At 43.7% G+C, this 26,672-nt stretch overlaps 1 protein-coding gene across 2 annotated transcripts in view; it reads right to left on the minus strand.

The window, feature by feature from the left end:
- Positions 1–26,672, minus strand: part of KIF2A (kinesin family member 2A) — a 271,896-nt gene that overhangs the window by 201,463 nt on the left and 43,761 nt on the right. For both annotated transcript variants that reach the window (XM_033930524.1, XM_033930514.1), the window contains exons 3-4: positions 17,346–17,465; positions 3,983–4,037 (exon numbers count right to left, since the gene is read on the minus strand). In XM_033930524.1, the coding sequence (XP_033786415.1) occupies positions 3,983–4,037; positions 17,346–17,465 (175 nt within the window). The remainder of the gene's footprint in view (positions 1–3,982; positions 4,038–17,345; positions 17,466–26,672) is intronic.

Below are 26,672 nucleotides of genomic sequence, written 5' to 3' on the forward strand. Positions count from 1 at the left end.
TCAGATTTACTGCAGTTGACCTGTAGGCCCGAAAGGGCACCAAAATCCTGAATAATCGCCAACACTGCCTCCAGGTGAGTAGGGGCCTGTTCCAGATAAGAGTAAAATGTCATCCGCGAACAAACTGATTTTACACTCCTGCTCTCCCACCCAAACGCACCAAACACTAGGAGCTTGTCATCAAGACAAGACAAACTGGAAACAAAAAATGAAAATATACAAAACGTGATCAAAGAAAAACGCACAAACACTATGCACAGAAAATAGGTACATCAAAAATAAATAACTGTTCAAACTAGTAAAAACGATAACAGACATCTCGAATCCTGAAAAAATACAACGAAAGCCCTCTATCTGCTTAAACCCTAGCCAATTTCTTTAAAAATAAAATCACCGACCTAAGAGCAACAATACCCACTCCCAAAACCAACACAGATATCTACTTCGGACCCTACGATCAGGAATCCAGAGCAGACATGCTCTGGGACCACTTCGAGATTCCAAACTGGCATTAATTCCTAACTTTATTCAATAAATACACAAAGTCAAACTGTCTACTGGACAAATGGCCATCTAAAATCATGAAAGTTGCTCCACCAGACTTTAAAAAGAAACTATTCTCTTGGCTCACAACTACTCTTACAAACGGCATACTGAATGAGGACATGGGTCACATACTGATCACACCTATCCCCAAAGATCAGAAAAACTCAATAGCCCTGACATCCAATTACAGGCCTATAGCAAGCATCCCCCTATTCACTAAGCTTCAGGATTTTTCACTCTGTCAAAAATTACAAAGACTAGGGGACACTCGAAGTTACAGGAAAATATTTTTAAAGCCAATAGGAGGAAAAAAAATTTCACTCTGAGAATTCTTAAGCTCTGGAATGCGTTTGCCAGAGGATGTGGTAAGAACGGATAGCATAGCTGGTTTTAAGCAAGTTCCTGAAGGTAAAGTCCATAGTCCGTTTTTGAGAAAGACATGGGGGAAGCCACTGCTTGCTCTGTATCGGTAGCATGGAATATTGCTACTCCTTGGGTTTTGGACAGGTACTAGTGACCTGGATTGGCCACCGTGAGAACGGGCTATCGGGCTTGATGGACCATTGGTCTGACCCAGTAAGGCTATTCTTATGTTCTTATATAATGAGCCTCATCACAAAAATGTGATGTGCTAGTGAAAAACTAAACAGATTTGAAATCAGCATGAAAAATATTACAAAACCCACCCAACATTAACTCATGAAAATGTTGGGTTGACTTGTGTAATGGGAAGGCATCAAAAATTGGAAAAATTTGATGACATGAGAACATTAAAGACCCAGCTTCTCAGCTCCACAGAAAACAAAGAACTGCAGATCCTGCGAGCAGATGTCGGACAGGAAGGCACCGGCGCGCATGTGGTATGGGCACTTACTTATAAAATTTAGGGTGACAGTGTACTTGGTGTGTGTCCATACTTGGTTCTGTGGATGACGCTGCCCACATGTGAATATAATACCTGCTTGTCCTTGGAGAATACTAGGACTAGGGGCACGCTATAAAGCTACTAAATAGTAAATTTAAAATAAACCATAGAAAATATTTCTTCAGTCAGCTTGTAATTAAACTCTGGAATTCATTGCCAGAGAAAGTGGTAAAAGTAGTTAGCGTATTAAGACTGCCTTTGGAAAATCCACTGCTCATTTCTAGGAAAGCAGCATAAAATCTGTTTTACTCTTTTGGGATCTTGCCAGGTACTTATGACCTGCATGTTAGAAACAGGATATTGGGCTTGATGAACCTTCGATCTGTCTCAGTATGGCAATGTTTATGTTATGTTCTAAGACAGTGTTTCTCAACACGCAGCATGCGTACCCTTAGGGTATGTGGGCTGCTTGTTGGGGGTACGCGGCCTGATCATTGTGGAGCATATTCCCTGCCCATCAGTAGAAGCTGCTGCCGGGGATCCCACCCTCCCTGCACCTCCCTACCTGAAGCCGACCCAGTTACTGTTAGAACCGCACTCGCTCCCTCTGCCCCCAGTGAACTCTGTGCAGGGACTGCACAGGCAGCGGCTAACACGCTGCATGTAAGTAGCTGACCCAGAAACCTCCTTGCCAACGTCAGAGTTGACATCAGAGGGAAGGCTTGTGGGCCAGCCATGTGCAGCGTGTGAATCGCTGCTCACGCTATCCCTGCATGGAGTTCGCTGGGGATGGAGGAAGCGAGTGTTGCTCCAACAAGTAATTGGGGCAGGGGGGGTGCGGGCAGGAAGGGAGGGATCCCCGGCAGCAGCTTCAGCAGGGGCGGGCAGGCAGGGATCCCCGGCGTACAACTTAATTTGGGAACAAAGGCTGGAAGGCAGGGAGGGTGCATGAACATGGGACACAGAATGGAGGGAGGGAGGGAATAGAAAGGGAGAACTGTTGGGCATGTGTGTGTGAGTGAGAGATGGGGAAAGGAAGAAAGGAAAATTGGGCAGAAAGAGAGATAGGAGTTAGGTAGAGATGCATGGGGAATAGAAGAATGAGAGGGAGGAATGTTGGACAGTGATGGAAGGAGAAATGGGCATGATGGTGTCGGAGAAGAGTGATTGAAGGGGAAATGGGCATGGGGCTGGTGGGTAGTGGTGAAAAATACTGCACATGATCCAGGGGATGAGAGGGTGAAATGTTGGATGTGGCAGTAGAGGGGATGGGAGGGATGCCTGGATCTCTCAAGACAGACAGGCACAGAGACAGAGAGAGACAGACAGAGAGATGTTGCGAATAGAGGTGGAGGAGAAAGGAAGAAATGTTGGAAACATGGAGGGACAGAGAGAGGTGTTGGTTGGGGAAGGGAATGAAGTCCAGAGGAGAGGAAGTGTGTAAGAGGCAGAAAGAAAGAATTATTGGATAAACAGCAAGGAAGTGCAACCAGAGACTCATGAAATCACCAGACAGCAAAGGTAGGGAAAATGATTTTATTTTCAATTTAGTGATCACAATCTGTCAGTTTTGGTAATTTATATCTGCTGTCTATATTTTGCACTATATTTGTCTATTTTTCTATAGTTGTTACTGAGGTAACATTGCATATTTTAAAGTCATCTGCCTTGACCTCTTTAGCAGCAACAGGGGGTGAGCAGGAAGGCAAGATCTCCTGCAGCAGCGGCTTCTACAGACGGGCGGGAATATCCTCCGCGGCCCCCCCAACAAGCAGTATAGAAGAGTTATAGTCCATATGCCTCCTGTGCTAGTGATCATGAATAAGATATCAGCTAGCCCAGTAGAACAATTACCTACCTTATTCCCAGTGCAACAATTCTGGCAGTTGCCGCCTTGTGTAGTATTATATATGCACCTAATATCACGTTGAAGTGATTCTATAAATAACAATTTCTGCAATGTTGGTATGTTCTGCCTTTACCATAACAAAGCACATAAAAACATTAACAATAAATATCAATACTTATGCATAGAAACATGCACATGTTGAACTGGTCACAATGCCTCATTAGGCTGTTGGTGTCGCTATAATCTGATGTCATCAAGAGTATGCATAACTTGCAGTAAGTTACTTACACGAAGTAAGCACTACCAGAGCTATTGCACTAGGGAGTGAGGAAGGTGGTAGCTATGCAGAGATTTCATCCCAAAGAGTGAGATTTACTACCACAACAAGTAAAATTGAAGGCCAGTAAGTGAGGTTTTTCCTCATGGACCCAGCCATGTCCAGCACCAACCCTGGTAAATGTGCATTCCCTTTTATTCTGTGAGTAAGCCTATGTCATGTTTCACAAGTTCATTTGTTCTCTTTTTCTACAGATAGAGCTGTTTTACTCAAATAAAAAGGACTAATGTCAGTGTACTCATATATTATTACTCATATAATACCCATTTTTTAAACGCAGGCTATTTAAAAACCCAAATATAATTGTGTTTTCCCTCAATAATTTTAATAAATGTTCTCATTCAACTTATGAACTAAAGAATTAAAAAGAAAATCAATACTTTACCTCTATTGTCTCTGGCAGGAGTTTCACTTTTAACAGGAACAACAGTACGTCGATTCTAATTAGGGAAGAAAGAGGGGGGGGAAAGAAAATATTTTGTTGATCATTTTTTTGACTTTGCTTACAGAAATGAGCCTATTCTCACTCATTTCCAGAAGAGTAATATAAAAATAACTCATGATAATGTTAGAAAATACTTGAGGTAAGCAATGCTGTTTCTTCTCAGTAATCCAACTATACTCAAAATACATTTCAGTGTTATCTATTAAAATGCACCTTAAATATGCAGCCAAGGAAAACAATACTGGTTCCATATTTGACATTAGAATAAACGTAACAAGAAAAGGTGGAGGGGCATAATCGAAAGGGACGTCTAAGTCCGTTTACGTCCATCTCACAAGTTGTCCAAAGTAAAAAAACAGCTTAAGACACTTTTTCGAAAGATACGTCCAACTTTTTTTTCATTTCGAAAATCGTCTAATTATACATCCTGCCGATCTGATCGTCCAAGCCACTAAATCGTCTATCTTTATACCACATTTTCATCCAACTTTCCATCCAAGTCCAAAACGCCTAGAACAAGCCCTGTTGGACGTGGGAGGGGTCTGCAAAATGATGGACTGCACACCCAGACATGCCACCTAAATAGTGGGGTACCTTACAGGGCACTGCTGTGAACTTCACTAAAAGGGTGCCATGTCTTCTCCTCCCTACAGCTCCCTTATAGGTTACAGTGAGCCACCTAAACCACCTCCAGAATCCCCTAGACCCACTTATCTACCACCCCATATAAGTGGCTGCAGGAGCCACTTATATGCTAGTACAAAAGGGTTTTGGGGGTGTATAGGGGAGTGCACATGTTTAAGTATCAATGCAGTGATTACAGGGGCTTATGGGCATGGGTCCTCCTCTCCATGAGCCCCTAACCCACCCCCAAGACGACTTAAGCTGCCTCTGGGCTGGACGACTAGGCTTTCCTATGCCAGGTGGGCAGGTGATGATGGTCTGGAGGCTGAAAATTAAAGTTATGATTAAAATTTTTATGGGGGTGGGTCTGTTTTATGTATTTGCAGTGCTTATCTGGTGACTTTAGGTGGGGTTTTTGTGACTTAGACCATGTTTTACATGGCCTAAGTCACAACGTCCAAGTTCCGTCTAGGCTCTGTTGTAAAACTTTCGGTTATACATGCTGTACGACTAAGTTTAAGCCGGCCCACGTCTCACCCTACTCCCACCCTTGACACGCTTCCCAAAACACCCCGTTTAGCTTTGGTCATTCAGCGGCAATATGAAGGCCTAGGTCGTTTAGAAATACGTCCAAAACCCGTTTTTCTTATCGGCACTTGGACGTTTTTGAGAAATGTTCGTCCAAGTGCCGACTTAGGAAGGTTTTTTGGACATTTTTTTTCTTTCGATTATGAGCCCCATAAAGTGTAACTAGCTAGAAAATCCAAAATATTCTATCTTTATAGTGATTTTCAAGTCTAGGTCAAATATTTCCCATATTTTTAGTTAGCCCATACATAACAGATTTATTTAAGAGTAGTATTTTAAATACTGCCAAATTATTTAATGAAAGCTTCTATACCACTACTAATGACTGGGGAGTCAATTTATAGCGGTTTACATGAGCTTCTGTAAAGATGCCACAACACAGATACGCACCAGAAATCCCCCTTTTAAGAAAACCCCCCGAAAAGTCAACCAGGATTCACTAAAGCCCTTGCCCCCTGCCAATTTTCCCAACGCTGCCTCTGACTCTCTCACCCCAGTCCTAATACTTTATTGCAATGCCAGATCTGCATGGAACAAGATCCAAATCTTGAAGGACCTTCTAGACGAGCTCAACCCTGGATTCCTGTGCATCACGGAATCATGGATCGCCAAAGACGATCTATTCACACAAAACGAATTCCTCCCCCCCGGTTATCAAGGTCTCTTCTCTCCCAGATCCAATCGAAAAGGAGGAGGACTGGCACTCCACTAAAAATCTTTCTTTGACGTCCAGCTCCTCGAGAAGGGCACTCACGTCTCTCTAGAATATATGCTTGCCTCTATCAATGATGAACTGCGCACTCACCCATTGGGCATATTGTTACTATACCGCCCACCTACCCCTTGGATCAATTCCTCCAATCTCGTCTTTGAGGCCATAACAAATGCCTTCCTTAAATTTCAAAGACTATTGATTGTTGGTGATATTAATCTCCACCTTGACGATACCACCAGCAAGGACATGATTGAATTTAACAATTTCCTTACCTCTCTAGGTTTCCCCTCACCTACCTCTTCTTCAACCCACGAAAAGGGCCACACACTAGACTTCACCACTTTCCTCGATCTTACCGTCTTCAAAACTTCAACCGATGACACTCGTTGGGAACAAGTCCCATGGTCTGACCACTTCTTAGGGGCTACCTGTCTCCCCATTTTCATGTCACACCTTGAATCCCCATCCCACTCCTCCCATTCCATAACCTTCCGCAAAAAAACTTCGAGCGATCTATTCTGGTCCAAATTCCTCAACCAACTCTCCTCCAATCCTAAGCCTACAGACTCCGAATACTACTGGCGCAACTGGATCTCCCTCTCCGAATCCATCTACCATTCCCTTGCTCCAATATCCACTAAAACCATCTCCTACCCCCGAAAGGCCCCCTGGTACCTACCGCTTCACAGAGAATTGAAACAGAAATGTCGCACTCTGGAGCGCAAATGGAAAAAATCTAAATCCCCTTCAGATAGACAGACCTGGAGGGTCAATATCAAACTCTACAATTCAACACTAAAAAAAGCCAGGAAGAACTTCTTCGGAGATAAGATCTCCAGATCCAAAAACCAGATCAGTGCGTTGTTTAACATTTGGCGCTCCTTAACTACAAAAAAGGACCCATCCTTGCTCCCCTCGTCTCTATCAGCCGATGCCCTAGCAAAATTCTTCAATGAAAAGGTTACCACCCTAAGATGCTTCTTCCCTCCTTCAGTCTCCTACAACTCCCTGACCTCTACTGACCTCAACCCTACCCTACCTGTCTCCAATCCCATTCCAGCTGACAGATTCTGGACCGTCTTTGAGCTTGTTTCCGAATCGCAAGACTCCAAACTCTGCCTCAAACTAAAAACTTGCAAGTGTACCTTGGATCCTTTCCTCTCCTACCTATTTGAGACTATATCTACACAGGCCATCACTTCCCTCACCAAACTTATAAACTCTGCCCTAACATCGGGCCTTTTCTCCTCCGAAATGGGACATATTGCACTGACCCCCCTACTGAAAAAGACTGACCTTGACCCCTCCATACCATCCAATTACCGCCCAATAGCAAACATCCCTCTCCTAACCAAGATGTTAGAATCTATCATATCCACTCAACTCTCATCCTACCTAGAAAGATTCTCTATTCTCCTACCCCACCAATTCGGCTTCAGACCCAACTTCAGCACCAAATCCCTATTGGCCTCACTAATCTCCAAGGTGCAACAACTCCATTCCCGCAATAAATTTGCTATTCTTTTACAATTCGACCTCTCCGCAGCTTTCGACGTCATCCATCATGATATCCTAATTTTCCAACTCTCCAAAATAGGCATAAGCTCCACAGTCCTAGATTGGTTCTCGAAATTCCTACGTTTCCGCTCCTACACCGTTAACATAAACAGCACCTCATCCTCCCCCTGGAAGCCAATATGTGGAGTCCCGCAAGGCTCACCCCTCTCTCCTATCCTTTTCAACATCTACATGTCCTCTCTGAAACTCCTCCACCTATCCCCCCTAGAAACTCTCTACACCTATGCTGACGACATCCTCATCCTCCTCGAGACAGACTCGAACCTCACTAACCTCGCTGAGAACATATCCGCATGTATAATGAACCTCCAATCCTGGGCCCAATCTGTACAAATGAAACTGAATGAGTCCAAAACAAAATTACTTTGGCTCGGCCCAATATTAGATCATTTACCCACCTCCATCCCTTTATCCTCCGGCCCCACTCTTCAGCTCGAGTTTTCAAGCAAAGTCCTGGGCATCATCATAGACTCCTCTCTCTCATTCAATGACCACCTCAACTCCTTGGTAAAAAAATGCTTCTTTAGCCTTCATATGCTGAGGAAAATGAGATCCTGCTTTTATAATTCTCACTTCGCCGTCCTTGTTCAATCCACCATCCTCTCTTTATAAGCCTAACTAAGAAAAACCTCCATAGACTTCAGCTAATTCAGAACGCCGCGGCTAAGCTTATTTTTGCAAAAGGCAAGTTCGACCACATCTCTCCACTCCTGTCCAAGCTCCACTGGCTTCCAGTTCACTCCAGAGTCCTCTTTAAATGTGCCTGCTTAGCCTTCAAGATTCTACATGGCATCCTTCCTCCCGTTATTCCACTCCTTTGGAACTCCTCTAACCCTTACTCCACCAGATCTTCCCAAAAACTGAAACTATCATTCCCTTCTACACAAGGTATATCCTGCGCAGGAAAACTAGGAACATCCCTCCCCTTTAGAAACACAGAACTCTGGAACAACCTCACATCCCCACTCAGAAATTCAAACTCCCTCCAATTCTTCTGCAAACACCTGCAAACTTGGCTATTTTCAAAAATCTAACACCTCCTGCTCTCTGGGACTCTTGTCCCTCTCTTTCTTCTTGTTCCTTTCCTATAACCCTTCATTGGAGTTTCTTTCTTCCTAACTCTGTAAACCGTGCCGAGCTCTATGCTTGTGGAGATGGCGCGGTATACAAACCTAAAGTTTAGTTTAGTGTTTTCTGAGATGGTTTTCAATATAGACACATTTATACCATAATCAACCTATGTATATACTGAACACACATAATACTAGTATTGGGTACTATGTTCATACTAAATCCTACTTATTTTCACACTACTTGTATCGTGTTCTATGTTAATCTTAGATTTGCATACATCCCGATAATTTAGTCATCAGTACTTTATCACATCTTCAGCAATTCTGGGTATCTCTATTGTGTTCACTCTATCATGTTCCTAGTGGGGACTAGCCTATCATCTCCTCTATTTTGCATTAGTTAAAGTAGTCCAAGAAGAGGATGGTCTTTATCCCTTTCTTGAACTTTCTGGTGTCCTTTTCTAATTTTAATTCCTTTGGAAGGGAGTTCCACCACCTTGGAGCCATCACCAAGAACATTCTTGTTGTGACGCTTTTGTATTTGATATCTCTGAAGGAAGGTATTTCCAGCAGGTATTCTTGGTTCTGGCACAGGGCATGTGCTGGTTTATGGTAATGTAGTCTGGTTGCTAGATATTGCGGTTCCAAGAGATGAATGATTCTGTGCATCAGCAACAAGATCTTGATTTTTCACCCTGCTTTCACCTGGGAGCCAGTGTAACTTTTTCAGTAGCAGGATGTTTGTCTCTCTCCCTGGCCCCCTGTCTGTCTGTGTTTCTTTCTGTCTCTCTCCCTGGCCCCGTTTCTATGTCTTTCTGTCTGTCTCTCTCCCTGCCCGCTGTCTGTCGTCTTTCTTTCTCTCTCTCTGCCCGCTGTCTGAGACACTTCAGCTCCAGCCCCCTTCTCCAAACTACCCTTAAATCACTCCTTTTCTCTCCTCCCCAGCATGAAGAACCACCAACCACAGTCTGGATGCTGAGCGTCGGTATGCCTGCTTCCATTATTTTTGTGCTCTCCTTGGTCCTATTAGACAGAGTGAGAGTAGGAGGGAGGAGTCGCCGCCTCTATGCATCCGTGCTTAAGGTGCCTTCGCATGCGCAGTAGAAGGAGCCAGCGTCACCGAGGGAGGGTGATGGAGAAACTGCTGCTAGTTCCTTCTACTGTGCATGTGTGACACAGAAGCACGGATCACAGAAGCAGGGATCATGCAGTTTGAAGTGCGCATGCACACTAAAGGTTTTATTATGATAGACTAGTGTTTAAGCCCGTTACATTAACGGGTCTAGAATATATGCCTGTCTGTCTTTCTTTACTTATGTCTCTCTCCCTGCTCCTGTCTCTTTCTTCCTTTCTTTCTGTCTCTCTCCCTCCTGCTATTTTTCTCTCTCTCTCCCTGGCACCCTTTGTCTGTCTGTCTTTTTTTATGTCTGTCTCTCTGGTCCCCTGTCTGTCTTTATTTCTGTCTGTCTCTCTCCCTGGCCTCCTTTGTCTGTCTGTATTTCTTTCTGTCCCCCACTTTCCTTTGCAGAAGCAGCAGTGATATTTCCCTTCTCCTCCAGATCCCTGTGAAGTAGTAGCAGCATTTTCCCCCACCCCTCATTCTCTTCTCTCCACCCCCCCACACTTTCCTTTGCAGAAGCAGCAGTGATATTTCCCTTCCCCTCCAGGTCCCTGTGAAGTAGTAGCAGCATTTTCCCCCACCCCCCATTCCCTTCTCTTACCTGAGCTGTCTTGCTCCGTTCGGCCCCTCCCCTTCCCTTCCCGCGGGCTGGCCTGCTGCGGCCGAAGGTTTTTGTTTTAAGCTTTAAAAGTGCCGGCGGCGGCTCCTCTCACGCTGCTGATCCTCCTGTAAAGAGCAGCCTGCGATGGTGGCCGGCTTTAGCGAACCTCGCAGGCCGCTCTCCAGCCTCGATAGCACGTTCCCTCTGACGCACAGGATCGCGTCAGAGGGAACGTACTACCGAGTTGGAGAGCGGCCTGCGAGGTTCGCTAAAGCCGGACACCATCGCAGGTTGCTCTTTACAGGAGGATCAGCAGCAGTAGCGGCGGCGGCGAGTGAGGGCCGAGTTGTGTGCCCTGCCGAGGACGCGGGCAGGGAGAGAGCTTGCCTGGCTTCCAGGGTGAGTGAGGGCGGGAGGAGGGGAGTGGCCAGAATGCTCCCTGCCGCCGGATTGGCTGCCACGGATCAGAAATTACGGCGGCAGGAATCACGAAATTTCAAGAGCGGTTTTATTATATAGGATGACAATTTTGCATGAGGTACTTTATAAATATTTCCTTTAACTGTTAAAGGAAAGATTTATAAACTATAAAGAGTTTTATATCATGCTTTGTTCTCAAAATGTCTTACCTCCCCTTCCTATCTCTCTCCTTGCCTCCCTATTTCCATGGTCTGACATCTCTCTCCTTCTCTCCTTTCCTCCCCACAGTGTAATATTTCTCTTTCCATTCCTCCTTTCTGCCCCCTGCGGTCCGTCTCCCTTCCCTATCTGGCCCCCCTCCCTCCTTTCTACCAGTCCAACATTTGTTTCTCTCTTCCTCCTGCATGCTTCTCCTCTGGTCCTCCTTCCCTCAACCAAACAACTCTCTCTCTCCCTCCATGAGTCCAACTTTTCACTCTTTGCCCTCTCCCCCTTCACCAGTGTAACATTTCTCCTTCCCTCCTTTCTGTCCTCCCCATCCATCTCGCCCTCTCCACGAGTCCAACACTTTCTGCCTCCTGCATGCTTTCTTTCTCTGTCCTTGCCTCTTCCCTCAGTGGCATCCCTCCTTCCCAACCCAACATGCTCTCTCACCATCTAACCCTCCCCTCCAGTGTGTAGCACCTTTCCTTTCCATCCCTTTCTGCCAGGTCTAGCAGCACCTTTTCTCTCTTCCCTGCTCCCCCTGTCCAGCAGTACCCGTGGGATCTATTCACAAGGTAAAGGTATGGGAGGGTCATTAGGGTGGGCAGACTGGATGGGCCGTGGCCCTTATCTGCCGTCTATTTCTATGTTTCTATGTTTCTACCCCTTCTCCCTTACCTGTTCCCCCTCTCCAGCAAAACCTGTATTTTGCAGCCACGGTCTTTTACACAATCTCGCACACTGGGAAGGAAGAGAGGCTCTGGCGCCAGCATCAGCTGACTTACATCTTCCTGTTGCCGTCGCATATGCCAGGAATCCTGCCTTCCCGTATCTGCTTTCTTCTCAAAATCTACGTTTCCATGTCTTACCTTCCCTTCCTATCTCGTCTTCCCTCCCTCCCTATTTTCATAGTCTGTCATCTCTCTCTCCTTCCACAGCAGAAGCTACTTGGCGAGATAAACAGGAGGACTGACCAATGAGGCTGCAGGAAGGGGCCACCACATCGACCTCAACTGCAGCAATAAAATCAAGGGGTGAGAAGACCAGCGACCAGTTGAAATCAAAGCAGCCAGATATAATAGTTGGAGGAGCTTTTAAAGTCTCCAGTTTAGCTTCTCGTCAACAACATCGGGGAAGAACCAGCAGATCAAGAGGCTGTCAATTCGCCAGCAGCAGCAGTCAAAGCAGACGAAAGGTGGTGATAAGGACCATTCTTAAAATTAAATTAGGAAGTGATTGAAAAACCAATAATATGTGGTATTTATGAAGAAATAAATAAAAACGTGAAAAACAAAAAATAAGGAAAGTAAATGTAAACAAAGAAAGAGGTGATGCAGATTGCATCTTATTCAGATGCCATCTTGAAAAAAAATTGATGTTAAGACTGTTTTATTGGTTCTTTTTAAAGATGTTTTTAACTGCTAATTTTTTTTTTTTTTTAGAACTCCATCACTATTTTAATCAATTTTTACCAGATTTTTAGTGCTGTCTTTCCCCCTCCTACCGGTTTTTCTTACTCGTCTCCCTTACTGTCAGAATATTGTATTTCTTCCCTCATTTTCCCTTAGGGTCTGTTTTGTTGGTTGGTTGGTTTACGTTAATGAGGTCGTCTCCCTGTAATGAGAAATGTACTACCTGTTTTTAAATTTGTTCATCGCTTTGTATTATGATTAAGCGATCCATCAAATTTTATTAAAACCTGAAAACTTGAAACTTCTTAATAAATATTTATTCATTGTTTTTATCTCTGGTTGATGTGCACTGTTCCATCCCCATTTTGGCATTCTAGGTTTGGGTTCAGCCATACTCCTAGGTTCATGTAAAACTTTGTGAACATATGAAGAGAGGACCATGTGGTCGCTACAGATTTCTTCTGGGAACACCGCTGAAGATTCCACCCATGAGGATGCCAGACTTCTAATGGAGCACACCTTGACAGATATAAGAACATAAGAATTGCCGCTGCTAGGTCAGATTAGTGGTCCATCGTGCCCAGCAGTCCGCTCACGCGGCGGCCCTTAGGTCAAAACCAGTGCCCTGAGTCTAGCCTTACCTGCGTACGTTCTGGTTCAGCAGGAACTTGTCTAACTTTGTCTTGAATCCCTGGAGGGTGTTTTCCCCTATAACAGCCTCCGGAAGAGCGTTCCAGTTTTCTACCACTCTCTGGGTGAAGAAGAACTTCCTTACGTTTGTATGGAATCTATCCCCTTTTAACTTTAGAGAGTGCCCTTTCATTCTCTCTACCTTGGAGAGGGTGAACAACCTGTCTTTATCTGCTAAGTCTATTTCCTTCATTATCTTGAATGTTTCGATCATATCCCATCTCAGTCTCTTCTTTTCAAGGTAGAAGAGGCCCAGTTTCTCTAATCTCTCACCGTACGGCAACTCCTCCAGCCCCTTAACCATTTTAGTCGCTCTTCTCTGGACCCTTTTGAGTAGTACTGTGTCTTTCTTCATGTATGGCGATCAGTGCTATATGCAGTATTCCAGGTGGAGGAGTACCATGGCCCAGTACAGTGGCATGATAACCTTCTCTGATCTGTTTGTGATCCCCTTCTTAATCATTCCCAGCATTCTGTTCGCCCTTTTTGCCACCGCTGCCAACGGATCGACTTGTCAACCAGTACTCCCATGTCTCTTTCCTGGGGGGCTCTCCGACTACTGTAACGGACATCCTGTATCCTGTATTTGTTACCGACATATATCACCTTACACTTATCCACATTGAGAAAAAAATGTACCTATCTAAATGAGAGCCCTTTAGACATGGTTACTCAGTAATTGACACGAAAATACCATATCAAATCTTTGAAAAAGTGTCAGTAGTCACCAAAGATAACATTCTGCTGATACAGTTACCCCTAACTTTTAAGTAAAGCTGCTAAGAGGCAAAGGGGAATGTGCAGGTTTTTCATGGGCTCTGTAGGATTTGAAGTATACTCAACATAAAAGGAACAAACTCTCCTCTGGGCAAGTATCAAGTACAAGTACCAAGCAGAGAATGCGTGGGAGAAAAATTTGTCCTCATCCTATCCCTGCTAGCTCAAGCCCTAACCCCGCCCTGTCCCCACGAACTCGATCCCCATCCCATCCTCGCAAACCATCTGATCCCATCTGCACAAACCTCAAATAGTTATGATTTTATACTGAACTTATTTTATTAAAGAATAAAAAGAAACAATATTCTGTACAATTGTCATTTTATAAACACAAATACACAGGAAGGATCAACAAAACCTCTGTCTCCTCTCCCCTCTTTTTCACAAATAACATTTTTATAAACGATATTGCTGAAGGGTTGTCGGGTAACATTTGCCTCTTTGTGGATGATACCAAAATTTTCAATAGAGTAGACACACCGGATGGTGTGAATAACATGAAGAAAGACCTGGCTAAGCTTGAAAAATGGTCTGAAATTTGACAGCTTAAATTTAATGCTAAGAAATGCAAGGTCATGCATTTGGGCTGCAAAAACCCAAGGGAACAGATGCTTGCTCAAAGCCGGCAGAGACTGGGAAGAAGATCATCTTCAAGTGGCCCCGGCACTTGTGGGCTGCGTGCCGGTGCCAAAGGGGGGGTGAGTTAAAGTTGGTCGGGCGGGGGTTCCTGTTCTTGCGGGGGGGGGGTGCAGATTCGAACGGGAGGGGGCCCTTTGCGAGCAGGGGGAGCGATGCCGGTTATCAGGGGGTGCTCGCAAATCGAGTCAACACTCGGTTTGCGAGACACGTTTTGCGAGAATGTTTTGCTCGTCTTGCTAAACACTCGCAAACCGGGTTACTCGCAAACCGAGTTTTGACTGTATATTGTAATCAATATAAAAAGAAAAGAAAATTATTTTTTTCTACCTTTTTCTCATCATTTTATTCTTCAAATCATGTTGGTCTCAGGCACTGGTCTGTTTTCTTTTCTCTTTTCTTAACTCAATTGCCAAGGTCTCCTGACCATTTGACATGTCTTCTATCTCTGTGTATGTATTGTTTCCCATGTTCAGCATCTCCTTTCTCTATGTCTCCTATATGTCTCTTTCTAGTATTTCCCCTGTGCCCATCTCCCTGCCTTTATCATTTCACCATTCTATGATCCCCTCTTCCTGTGTACAGTATCACTCCTCTATATCCCTTTGCTCCCCCCATCCAGTATCTTCCTTCTGCATTCTTATTCTCCCCCATGTTTAGCCATCTTCTCCGTGTCAATATACCCTCCCATGTCTAGCATTATCCCTCTGTGTCCATATACCACCCCCATGCAGATGCAGCATTCCCCTTTTTGTCCTAGTTCCTATGCTCCCATCCATACCCACCATCTCCCCTCTTTTTGTATATCTCCCTATGTCCAGATTCTCCCCACCCTTCTTATTCCCATACACCAATATGTCTCTCACACTCTTTCTTTCCTCCCTCCGCTATGTTCAATATTTAACTCTCTCTTCCTTCATCCCCTTGGTTCAGCTTTTTTCTTTCCCTTTCCTTTTCTCTCTTCCGCCCTGCAGGTCCTGCATCTCTCTCCCTTCCCTCTAGCTCCCTTCTCATGAGTCCAACACCTCTATCCCCTCCCTTCAGTGCCCAAGTGTGGGTCTGGCACCTCTCTCTTCCCTCCAGCTCCACTCCACCAACCACATGGGCCCAGCACCTGTTTCCCTTCCCCCCAATCCCCAAACCAGATCCAGCAACTGCCTCCCTTCCCTTCAGCTCCAGCAGCCCAAGCAACTCTCTCCACCCTTCACAGGTGCTGCAGCAGCCCCCCCCCCCTCACGAGTCCAGCAACCCCCCTCCCTATTTCAGGTCCAACAGCCCCTCATTCTCACACCCTCCCTTTCTCAATCGTGGGCAGCAAAAAAATCCCAAACAAACCTGCAGCGCTCCTGGAATCGGCTGCATCTCCCTTGGCGGGCCTACCAGCCACTTAGAAGCTTCCTGCACACAGGGCTGTTCCAACAGAAACTTTCTTGCCGCCGAGTCCCTCTTTCTGAAGTAGCTTCTGATCAGGAGGGAGGGGCTGCTGAACGTGCAATCGCGAGGGGAGCTGCTGTACGTGCGATCGTGAGGAGAGCTGCTGTACGTGCGATCGCGAGGGGAGCTGCTGTACGTGCGATCGCGAGGGGAGCTGCTGTACGTGCGATCGCGAGGGGAGCTGCTGTACGTGCGATCGCGAAGGGAGCTGCTGTACGTGCGATCGCGAGGGGAGCTGCTTCCCGGGAGGGATGGGAAGGGAGGCAACTCGCAGCAGATCCTTTACTGTGGAGACAAGGTCATTCACCGCTCCACGGGGCAGTGAGTGGCCTTGTCCCTATACCCGCGGCAACCAGTTGATTTTTTCCCCATTCCTGGTCTAGCCACAGGTAATAGTCACTGTGTCATTTTCTAGTATCAAGTCCTCAATAATGGAGAAAATAACATTTACATTGAAAGTTTTTTTCTGTTCCAGACATGGCAGCATATTGGACTTCTTAGAAAGCAAATTAAGGATTGACAGAGGGATGTAATTGTTCTATGAACCACAATAGAGGTTGAGTAAATTTCAGTTTCAGCATGGAGACTGGCCTGAAATCTGTGTTCTGCCACGTTTCAGCTGAAAATGCCCCCTCCTGAACCCATACCTCGGATGTTGTCGGTAGACTCGCACCCCCAGCGGCAACCCCTCTTGGGCCTACTATGTAGTTGGTGGGTAGTGAACATAGGAGGTCCTGAAAGCTGTTTTGAAGCACAAGCAAATGGGGATCACTCCTGTGCAAACTACCTACCAACTATACAGTAGACTTTAGCAAGGGATCCCATCCAGGAAGGGGGTGTGGGTTTATGAGAGAGACTGCTACTGGTAGGAGGGTATGAAAGGAGGGTACATTTTGGTCATGTGGTGGGGAGGGGGAGGCACGATAGGGCCAGTTTCATTTTCAGCTTCAGCCAAAACCAAGCAGCCAGTTTTGGTTGCAGATAGATCCTGTTTTCGGTAGGGCTCTAAACTGTGATACAGACACATTATGTCCAAGGCCCTTATCAGGCAAAACTTATCTACAGTCACAGACAGGTATACCCTGGCTCAGGGAAGGCATACAATTGACACTGATGGAATGACCCCCAGTAGTGAAAGAACATTGCCAAGGGGTGATCATTTTGGAAGAAACCTTCAGGTCAAGAGAAACCAATGTTGCCAGTGTCAGTTGCTTGACAGAGGGTGCAAGCTAGTAACAAATTTGGACTGGGGTGTCAAATACTGTGATGTGCACTTTAAGTATTATAGTTTTTGTGCACTATTTGCCTACTGTCACAAGTACATTCTAAATAACGAAAACACAGAAAATTCCTAAAATAAAACAAAACTAATCCAAAAAAAGAAAAATTGCTATCACAGACATTACTCTAGACATACTAAAAATTACAAACCTTTGCAATCCTGTTTACTTTGGCTGTGGGTGTAGGTGGTGGTGGCATTTCAGGGATAGGTTCAATTTCTTCATCAGCTATAAGGCCTGGGTTAAGTGAAAAAATGCTTTCCAGATCAATCTGTTTGAAAAAGAAGTCACATAAATTAACTACAAGTATGCGGTCATGAAGGAACACACAAGAATTCTGCATGGAAGCTCCATGCTTAACTATTAGGTTCACATTCACAATCTCAGTCTGTAAGTAATTGCTAAAAGAAGTTTACTACTAGGATCCTTTGTGCAAGGTACTGTTCAGAATATATACCTTCAGAATTATTTTAAAACTCAAGTCATCTAGACAGCATTATAGTAGACTGCAGTTTAGAAATGATAATTATCTACCTTTGACTCTTAGGGTCACTTTTTGGGTTCTTTCCTTAAATTATATGAATGAACAAAATCATTTTTCACAATCAGTACAAGTTTAACAGAATATAATAAAATCCATTTAAATAAAAATTGCAATTATACACATGGTGCCAGCCTAACATCTCTGCTGTCCTAACTTTATACGCACAATTATACAGATTATATAGATATATGGTGTGCTCTGTGGATAGCAGGCCAATAATCTCACATGTGACTGTTCTCATCTGTAGCTATGACAAGGGAGTGAAATGCATTGTGAAAACTATGTGGCCCAGCAAGCTCAACATCTGCAGAGTTGATACATGCTGACAGGAGCGAACTTGAGTGGCGAGGGCTACTAATGTGCCCAGCCCGTGCCACTGGGAGAAAAGTTCACATTTGCACAGTGTTCAGTAGGGCTCCTATGAATTCCAATCACTGGACTGAGAACAGATGGGACTTGTGATAGTTTAACACTAACTCTAGTAGTTCTAACACCCGAATAGTTTTTTGCCTCAACTCCTAAGCATTCTCCTTCAATGTGCTCTTCACCAATCAATCACCGAGGTAGAGAAGAACAGACTCCCAGTCTGCGTAGCACCGCTGCAACTACTGCTAGACATTTGGTAAAGAGCCTGGGAGCTGATGAAAGGCCAAAGGGAACAACACGGTACTGGAAGTGATGTATTTCCACCGAAATCTGAGATGCTTTCTGTGGCTTGGAAGTACAGGTACACCACTGATCATCTGGCAATGAATAGTCTGGTACCTCCTTTAGGTTAGACAAAATTATGAATGGGAACTTAAAATTCCTGCGCCTGCCAGACCAGTTTAGTGGGTAGCCCACAAATGATGTTGAGTGTAGCCAGGCTCACGTGGTCTTTTATACTGCACATGCCAGTGGTGTTACCTCAATTTAGCTATGGCTTCTAAGAGAGATGCAAGTATCAGTGGTGGTGTCAAACATTAATACCTGTCCATATCGATTCAAGAGAAAGTTGAACTGTTGAAAAAACTGGACCACAGTGTTTCAGTGCATAAACTCTGGAAAATCTATGGTATTGGTTCATCAACTATTGAAATTCTATATAGACAGTAATTTCAAGACGCAAATGAGCATTAGAAAGACAATGAAAGATGGTAAGAGTACTTACTGAGCACGATCGAGTGATGATGGAATGTTTAGACAGCATCAGAGTGATGGAGTGCAACTGTCAGGTAGCTTGAAAATGGAGCAGGCTCAATTGTTCCATAAAGAACTTAAATTAGAACATGAATGTGATTATAGTGAAGGCTGACTTCAAAGATTCAAGAAGCGTCATGGAATTTCCTTCCACAAAGTGTATGGAGAAAAGCGGTCTGAAGGAGCTACAGAGTAGAGAATGACACGGGGAAAAAATCTGTCCCCGTCACCGCCCCGTCCCACCATCCTCTGCATCGCCCCGTCACCGCCACTGCCATCCCTTTCACCACCCCTTCACCGCCACTGCCATCCCATTCACCGCCCCGTCACCGTCCCCGCAGCATCCATATAAGCCTTAGTACTCTAATATTTAGCGTATTCCATTCTTATAAATCAAAGTTCCTGCTGCTGAACTAGAGAAAGAGATGTTCAGCTGGCAGGGCTTTGTTTATAAATTTTTATTAACACAACTAATATACCGACAGAGGACAAGTATGCAATAAATGCATTTTGCTGTTTCAATGCCAGTGCTCAGCAGAACAACAGACAGCAATATGGACATTCACCTTATGTAGTACTTTTTTAATATATAAAAAATAGGCAAAATTAGTTGCTGTTTTATCATTATATTTTCTTGCCATTATAGTATTCTTCATTGATCATTTTTCTTTTTAAATTCAAAACAAATTCAACCTATCTTGTGTCCCAGCATGAATTCATGTTTCACTCAATTGGCTGTTTCAAGGGAATTAACCCTCCAACTTCCATTTGCAAAAATACCCAATGTTGTTCCTTCTATGAGCAATATTTAAATTATGAGGAACAACATTGGGTATTTTTGCTGAATTGTGTGACATCATTTGGGCTGAACATGAAGATTGAAAATGCCTGGTTAGCCCTGGACAGATGATTTGAACAGCCAGGAGCCTGTCCTGGCCATTTAAATCATTTTGAATATCTAGTCCAATGATAACAGAATTAGGGTGATTATAGAAACATAGAACTTTGTTGATCACTAAAAACAGTGGAGACTAAGGGTCTATCAAGCTCAGCATCCTGTCTTTGACACTGGCCAGTCTTGGTCTTTGGAACTGCCCATTGTGTCAGAAGCAATAGGGATTAAGTGACTTGCCCAGGGTCACAAGGAGTGTAATGTAGCTCTAACCACTGGATTTAGAAGTTGGCTTCTTTTGGGATCTTTAACTCATCATCGCTAGGACTCGAATCTGAGTCCGTGGCACCTAACATAGAATGGAATTAGTATGGCAAAGTAATGAAGAATGGTCCAGCAGCCCCCACCCTCCCTCCACCTCACCTTATATTCGTTCCGAGTTTGCCGGCTTCCTTTTTCCCTAGCCGCACGCGTTCAAAAAGCCGTGCATTTAGCCAGCTCCCTCCCTCCACCTCACCTTAAATTTCGAGTTTTCCGGCTTCCTTTTTTCCGAGCCGCACGTGTTCAAAAATCCGTGCACGCGCGGCTGCGCGAGTCAATCAAACTTCTCCTCTCCTGCAACTTCCCGTTTCCGGTTGCGTCAGAGGAGAAGATTGATTGACTCGCGCAGCCGCGCATGCACGGATTTTTGAACACGTGCGGCTCGGAAAAAAGGAAGCCGGAAAACTCGAAATTTAAGGTGAGGTGGAGGGAGGGAGCTGGCTAAATGCTATGGGCGGGCGGGCGGTGGCTGCGGGGACCGCGCGATCCTTGATACCTCACTGCGGAGACAAGACCAATCACCGCCCCGCGGGCGGTGAATGGCCTTGTCCCCGTCGCCGCAGCGACTGCTAGTTTTCTTCCCCGTTTTCGGCGGGTGACCCGTGGCTAAAATGCGGTGGCCGCGGGTAAACCGCCACCGTGTCATTCTCTACTACAGAGTATGTAGATGAATTTGCCAAGCTGGGTCTCTTTTCCCTGGAGAAGAGGAGACTTAGAGGAGATATGATAGAGACTTATAAGATCATGAAGGGCATAGAGAGAGTAAAGAGGGACAGAGTCTTCAAACTTTCTAATAACAAAAGAACAAGAGGGCATTCGGAAAAGCTGATAGGAGGCAGATTCAAAACAAATGCTAGGAAGTTCTTCTTTACCCAACGTGTGGTGGACACCTGGAATGCGCTTCCAGAGGACGTAATAGGGCAGAGTACAGTACTGGGGTTCAAGAAAGGATTGGATAAATTCCTACTGGAAATGGGGATAGAGGGGTATAGATAGAAGATTACTACACAGGTCCTGGACCTGTTGGGCCACCGCGTGAGCGGACTGCTGGGCATGATGGACCTCGGGTCTGACCCAGCAGAGGCATTTCTTATGTTCTTATGTTGTAGCTGACAAGCACCTCAGTCCTGAGCAGATATATAATGCAGATGAAACTGTATTATATTGGCAATACACAACTAGGAAAACATTAACAGGGGAATATGAAGAAGCGCCCACAGGATTCAAACAATCTAAGGACAGGTTTACCATCTAAGGGTACTGAAAAGCAGAAGGTATGCACAGGTATAAACTGCTAGTGATGGGAAAAAGTAAATGTCCCAGGGCCTTGAAAGGTATTAAAGTTTACCCAATAACATACTGTACAATAAAAAATGGATGGATTACAACCGAGATTACAGCAGAATGACTTGAAAAGTTTTTTTGTGCCAGAAGCCAGAGCCCACTGCACATTTGTAGGACTACCAGAAAGAAGACTGCAAAATCCTTCTTATTTTGGACAACTGTGTAAGAAAAATGTTTACACAGTGCATTTACCACCAAACTGTACATCACCTATTCAACCCCAAGACCAAGGAATACTGCACTAAAGGCTAACACTCATTTTTCATGAAACATATGTTAGAAGTCTGTACTAGTGCTGCCCAATTTGCAGATTCAAATCGATTCACATCAGTGAATAGATTTGCTTTCTAAAAAAACCTGGACTTACTGATTCAGTGAGTCCCGACACCTCCAGGTCTCCTAAAGCAGCAGCAGCTGTGGCCAGCAGATTTAGGCAATACTTGGAACAGGCTGCTCCTGCCTGCCCCACCGGGACCTTCTCTCTACTGCATCATCAGTGATATCACTGATGACACAGCGGAGGGAAGCCCTGGCGGAGCAGGTCAGAAGCAGCCTGTTCAGAGCGCTGCTTCTTCCCACCAGCCACCACAGCTTTAGGAAGCCTGTATGTCATCTCATAGTGGAGCAAGTCGGTCGGTTGGTGCTGCACAGGTGGATAAGGAGGGAAAGCTGCCTCGACATGAGGTGGAGGAGAAGAAGGGAGAAATGCAACAAAGAGGTAGAAAGGGACGAGGGGGAGAAATCCAGTATATGGTGGAGGGGAGACATGCATGGAGAAGAGGAGAAATGTTGGACATAGGGTGGAGGGCAGGGAGAGATGGTGCACAGGGATGGTGCATAGGGAGAAAAAGAAATGTTGCACATGATAATGGATGGGAGGAATAGAGATTTGACCCAGGGCACAAGGCAGGGAGAGAGAGAGATGGTAGACAGTGGGAAAGAAAAAGAAATATTGGATATGGCAGTGGAAGGGAAAGTACAAAGATGGAAGATGGATGGTGAGCATGGAGAAAGAAGAAAATGTCAAATGGGCAGGAGATCCTTGCAAGCGAGTTAACAGAAGACAAACAGAAACCAAGCCTGGGGCCAACATGATTTGAATAATAAAATGACCAGACAACAAAAGGTAGAAAAATTAAATTTTATTTTCCATTTTGTGATTCCAATGTGTCAGATATGAAATGTGTATCCTGCCAAAGCTGGTGTTAGCAAGCGTGAGGTAGAACCTAACAGAGAAAGGAAAAGTCTTTATTTTGTTTACACCACAGCACCGGTGTGGAGTTGGAGAGGGCAAAACAGGGAGGGGGGTGAAGAGGCTACAAAATAAGCTTGAAAGGACGTTTGAAAAAAAAAAAAAAAAAAATCATCTGATTAAGCAGAAAAAGTGAATCAAATCAAAAATCAATTCAATGGGCCAAATTAAATCAGGCAACACTAATCTGTACAGATATTTATTAAAGAATTAACATGAAGGATGTTCTTTGGTTCATTTATAGAGGATGGGAGAAGGTTGAAGCATCTACACTTAAGAAGTTTGATAATGCACCTGGTGAAAATGTTGGCAACAATTTCACACATTTTCATTTATCAAAGAAAAAAGAAGTTGTACATGAGTTGCTCGAGTATGCAAAAAATGTTACAGAACCTGTTGCCATGGATAGAACAAGTAGTCTTAATAAAGTAAATCTGGCCATGTGGATGAATGTCGATGAAGAAACACCTGTTGTGCATCATCTTACAGACTCAGAAATTATAGACATCATTTTGAATGCTGATGAAAATATAGGAAGTGTTGAAGATGAAACAGATGTTAATTGAGTTGGTTAAATGACAAGTTAATTGAGTTGGTGAGTGAATTAATCAAAGGGCTAGAGCAACGTACTGCCTTTATGGAACAAGAACTAATGAATTTGCATTTGTTGCATGAAAAATTACATAGGAAAAGATCAAAATACAACTGCACTTGGATGAAATGTTTAAAAAAATTGCCAAGAATGTGTGTCCTCTGGCTTCAACTTCAAGTACCTCGGATGTCACACCAGTTGCATTGGAAATCCAAGATGAAATGATCAACTACGAGACAGACAGCTCTCAACTTCCAGACCTTTGTGATTAGCTTTACAATTCCAGTAAAGTTCTAAAATTTGCCAATTTGATGAGATTTCTATTTTGAGGCAATTGAAAAACAAATGTTATTGTTAAAAATAATCTTGTTTAATTGATTTTACTAATGCAGGTACCTGTGAAATACAATATCTTGCACAGTAGAGCTTTAGAGACATATGGGAAGTGTATAATCAGTGGTTTAGTGCATCCACCATTGGTTCAGCAAAACTGTTAATCCTGCAAGGTTTTGGAACCAAGGGTGCAGGAAAATCGATGGTGTACCTGTATCAGGATACATGTGTGTAGGCATCCTTTAAATCTAGAAAGCATAGCCAATTGTGTTCCTCATTGGGAGAAGGGAGCCCATGTAAATCATCTTGAATTTATTGACCAGATATTTGTCCATGCCTTTAGGTCTAGGATGAGACACATAACCCCCCATTTTGGAATAAGAAGTACTTCAAATAGAATCTCAACCCTTCTTCCCCCAGGTTCAACCGCATTGGCTTTTAGAAGGGTGAAGAGTGTAAGGGTATATTCTTTATAAGCTTATTTTGCTATGCAAGAAATCACAAAAATACATTGTCTCTTTTTGCTATCTGTAATTATGACTATGTGAGCTGGTTGTGGAATTTCCCTTCCCCCTCCTTCCCTGTTTTTAGGAGAAATGAAACTTACTTTTCCCCATAAGCCACACCCATTATTAGCTTGTGACTGGGTATGTACAAAGGGGGGGGGACTATAAATATGTGTTGTTTTCCTGAATAAAGGTACACATCTCTTTGGCTTTTTGCATGTGTGTGTGTGTGTGTGTTCTGTCCCCAGATGCATCTGTAGTGAGAACAGCAGAACAAGATAAATACAAATTGGGACATTTGGTCATTTCAAAGAGTTCCTCTAGAAGTACTACTTTGTTGCAAGGGTTATATGGCGTTGCTCTCAGGGATAATTTGGTGGAATGTTATGCCAATTGAGAGCATAACCTGTTCAGACTATTTGTAATACCAACCAGTCTGAGGTTACAAGGGGCCACCTTTCTTAGAAAAAAACTCAGCCTCCTTCCCACTGGTAGGTCATCCGGAACAGTTATTTTAATTGTCACTATGCTCTGCTGGAGCCAGTCAAAAACGCATCCTTCGTTTTGACAAAGGAGCTGGCTGGACTATCTGCACAGGTTGCTGACTAGACTGAGCATGCTGGGGCTGGCCCTGTTGGGCAGGGTAAGAAGGAGCATACCTATGTCTTTTGAGAATATTAGGATGCTCACTTCAACTTACTCAAAAAACTTCTGGATGACAAGGATGCAGAAGGCGCTCACTAGAAGAGTGTGTCAATGGTTATCAGTATGCTTTGTGATAAGGTCTGCAACCGCTTCCACCTTCTCTTCAAAATGTTATCTCCTCAGTAAATATCATCCATAAACCTCTGCTAAACAGCTGGTCCAAGTCAGATACACGCAGCAATGAAAGTCTGCACATCACTATATTTTGCGTAGAGATTCTGGATGCTACATCTACCCCCGGCCACAATTTTCTGCACACTTGCTTTTTGACCAACTGGCAAAGTAATTCAGCCTGCTCCGGTGGGAGAGTATCTGACAAATCTAGAACTGCAAGTAGTTGCTTGTGTAGAGCTGTTATGACTGAATAAGGGAGATGAGCATAGAGGCTTGGGACATCTTCTCTCCAAACAAATCCAAAGTTAAAGCACATAAGAATTGCCATATTGGGAGAGACTGAAGGTCCATCAAGCCCAGCATCCTGTTTTCAACAGTGATTAACCCAGATCCCAAGTAACCTAGCTAGATCCTAAGTAGCAAAACAGATTTTATGCTGCTAATCCTAGGAATAAGCAGTGGACTTCCTCAATAATCAAATCTAATCTAATTTAATTTAATCTGAGGTTTACGAGTCACACTATATCTTTATATCTCATTTCCATTATCTTTATTTTCCTATCTACTACTTGCTAATTTATTTGTCCTTGGTACTTTAGTTAGATTGTGAGCCTTCGGGACAGTAAGGTAAAGTACCCATTCTTTATTTATTTATCTTATTTTATTGTATCCTTTATTGTATATTTAATGTATATTTCTCTGTAAACCGCTTAGAACTTAACGGATTTAGCGGTATATAAGAAATAAATAACATAAATAACATAACTATGCCTAAAGAGGTTCAAGGTGACTTGCAGCATAATTTTAAAAAGATACACTTTAGTATATATAGTATGAGGATGTGATAGGAGGTACATAGCAAAACCAATCAAGAGGGGTAAGTGAAACAAAGGTTAGCTGGTTCTGTTGGAAAAGAGATGCTATAAGGTAGAGATTGTCTTACAGTGCATTTTAGAGAAATTATAATCCAGTACAGTACTAGGATGCTACAGAAGGTGCATTACAAAGCTTTTTAAGAAGAAATATAATACAATGGAGACTGTTTGAAGAGTGATTCTATGAGATAGAGATTGTCCATTATAGTCCAATGTAAACTGGCTGACTGTGTATACGGTGCCATAGAGGTAGAAAGGTAATATTTGGGTGCATGTGTCAATTTTCTTGGGTGTGTAAGGTGTCAAAGAGAAAAGTCTTTAGTTTCTTTCAGAATGTGAGGTAGCTCGATTCAGATCTGATGATTGTAGGGAGGTTATTCCATATCTTTGTGCCAATATATGTAAACAGTGTTAAAGGTGCATTTGTATCTGAGGTCTTTTGTTGTGGGGTAATTACATTACATAACATACTTCTTAACCACATAACCATGAGTTCTATGCGGTTTACAAAAGATTATAAACTAAAACCAATTTTTTCATAGTCAGATGCTGGTCCAAAATAACTCCCAATATTTTAATTGTTGGTTGAATTGTATACAAGGTAGAATTTATACTAATCGATGGCTCATGAAAAATCTTATGTGGCAACACACACAAAAAAAAGCTTACTGAAATTTCTGTTCAAGGTGGGCCATGAGGGGTTAATAAGTCTGAGTGGCATGGCGGAATTTCCAAGTAGGATGTGGAAGATTATACATGAGATCTTGAAGATTGTTTGTTTTTTAATTGAGTCTCACATTTTCATGATAACATCAATCATA

This window comes from Geotrypetes seraphini, chromosome 1, assembly GCF_902459505.1.
Source record: "Geotrypetes seraphini chromosome 1, aGeoSer1.1, whole genome shotgun sequence".
NCBI lineage: Eukaryota > Metazoa > Chordata > Amphibia > Gymnophiona > Dermophiidae > Geotrypetes > Geotrypetes seraphini.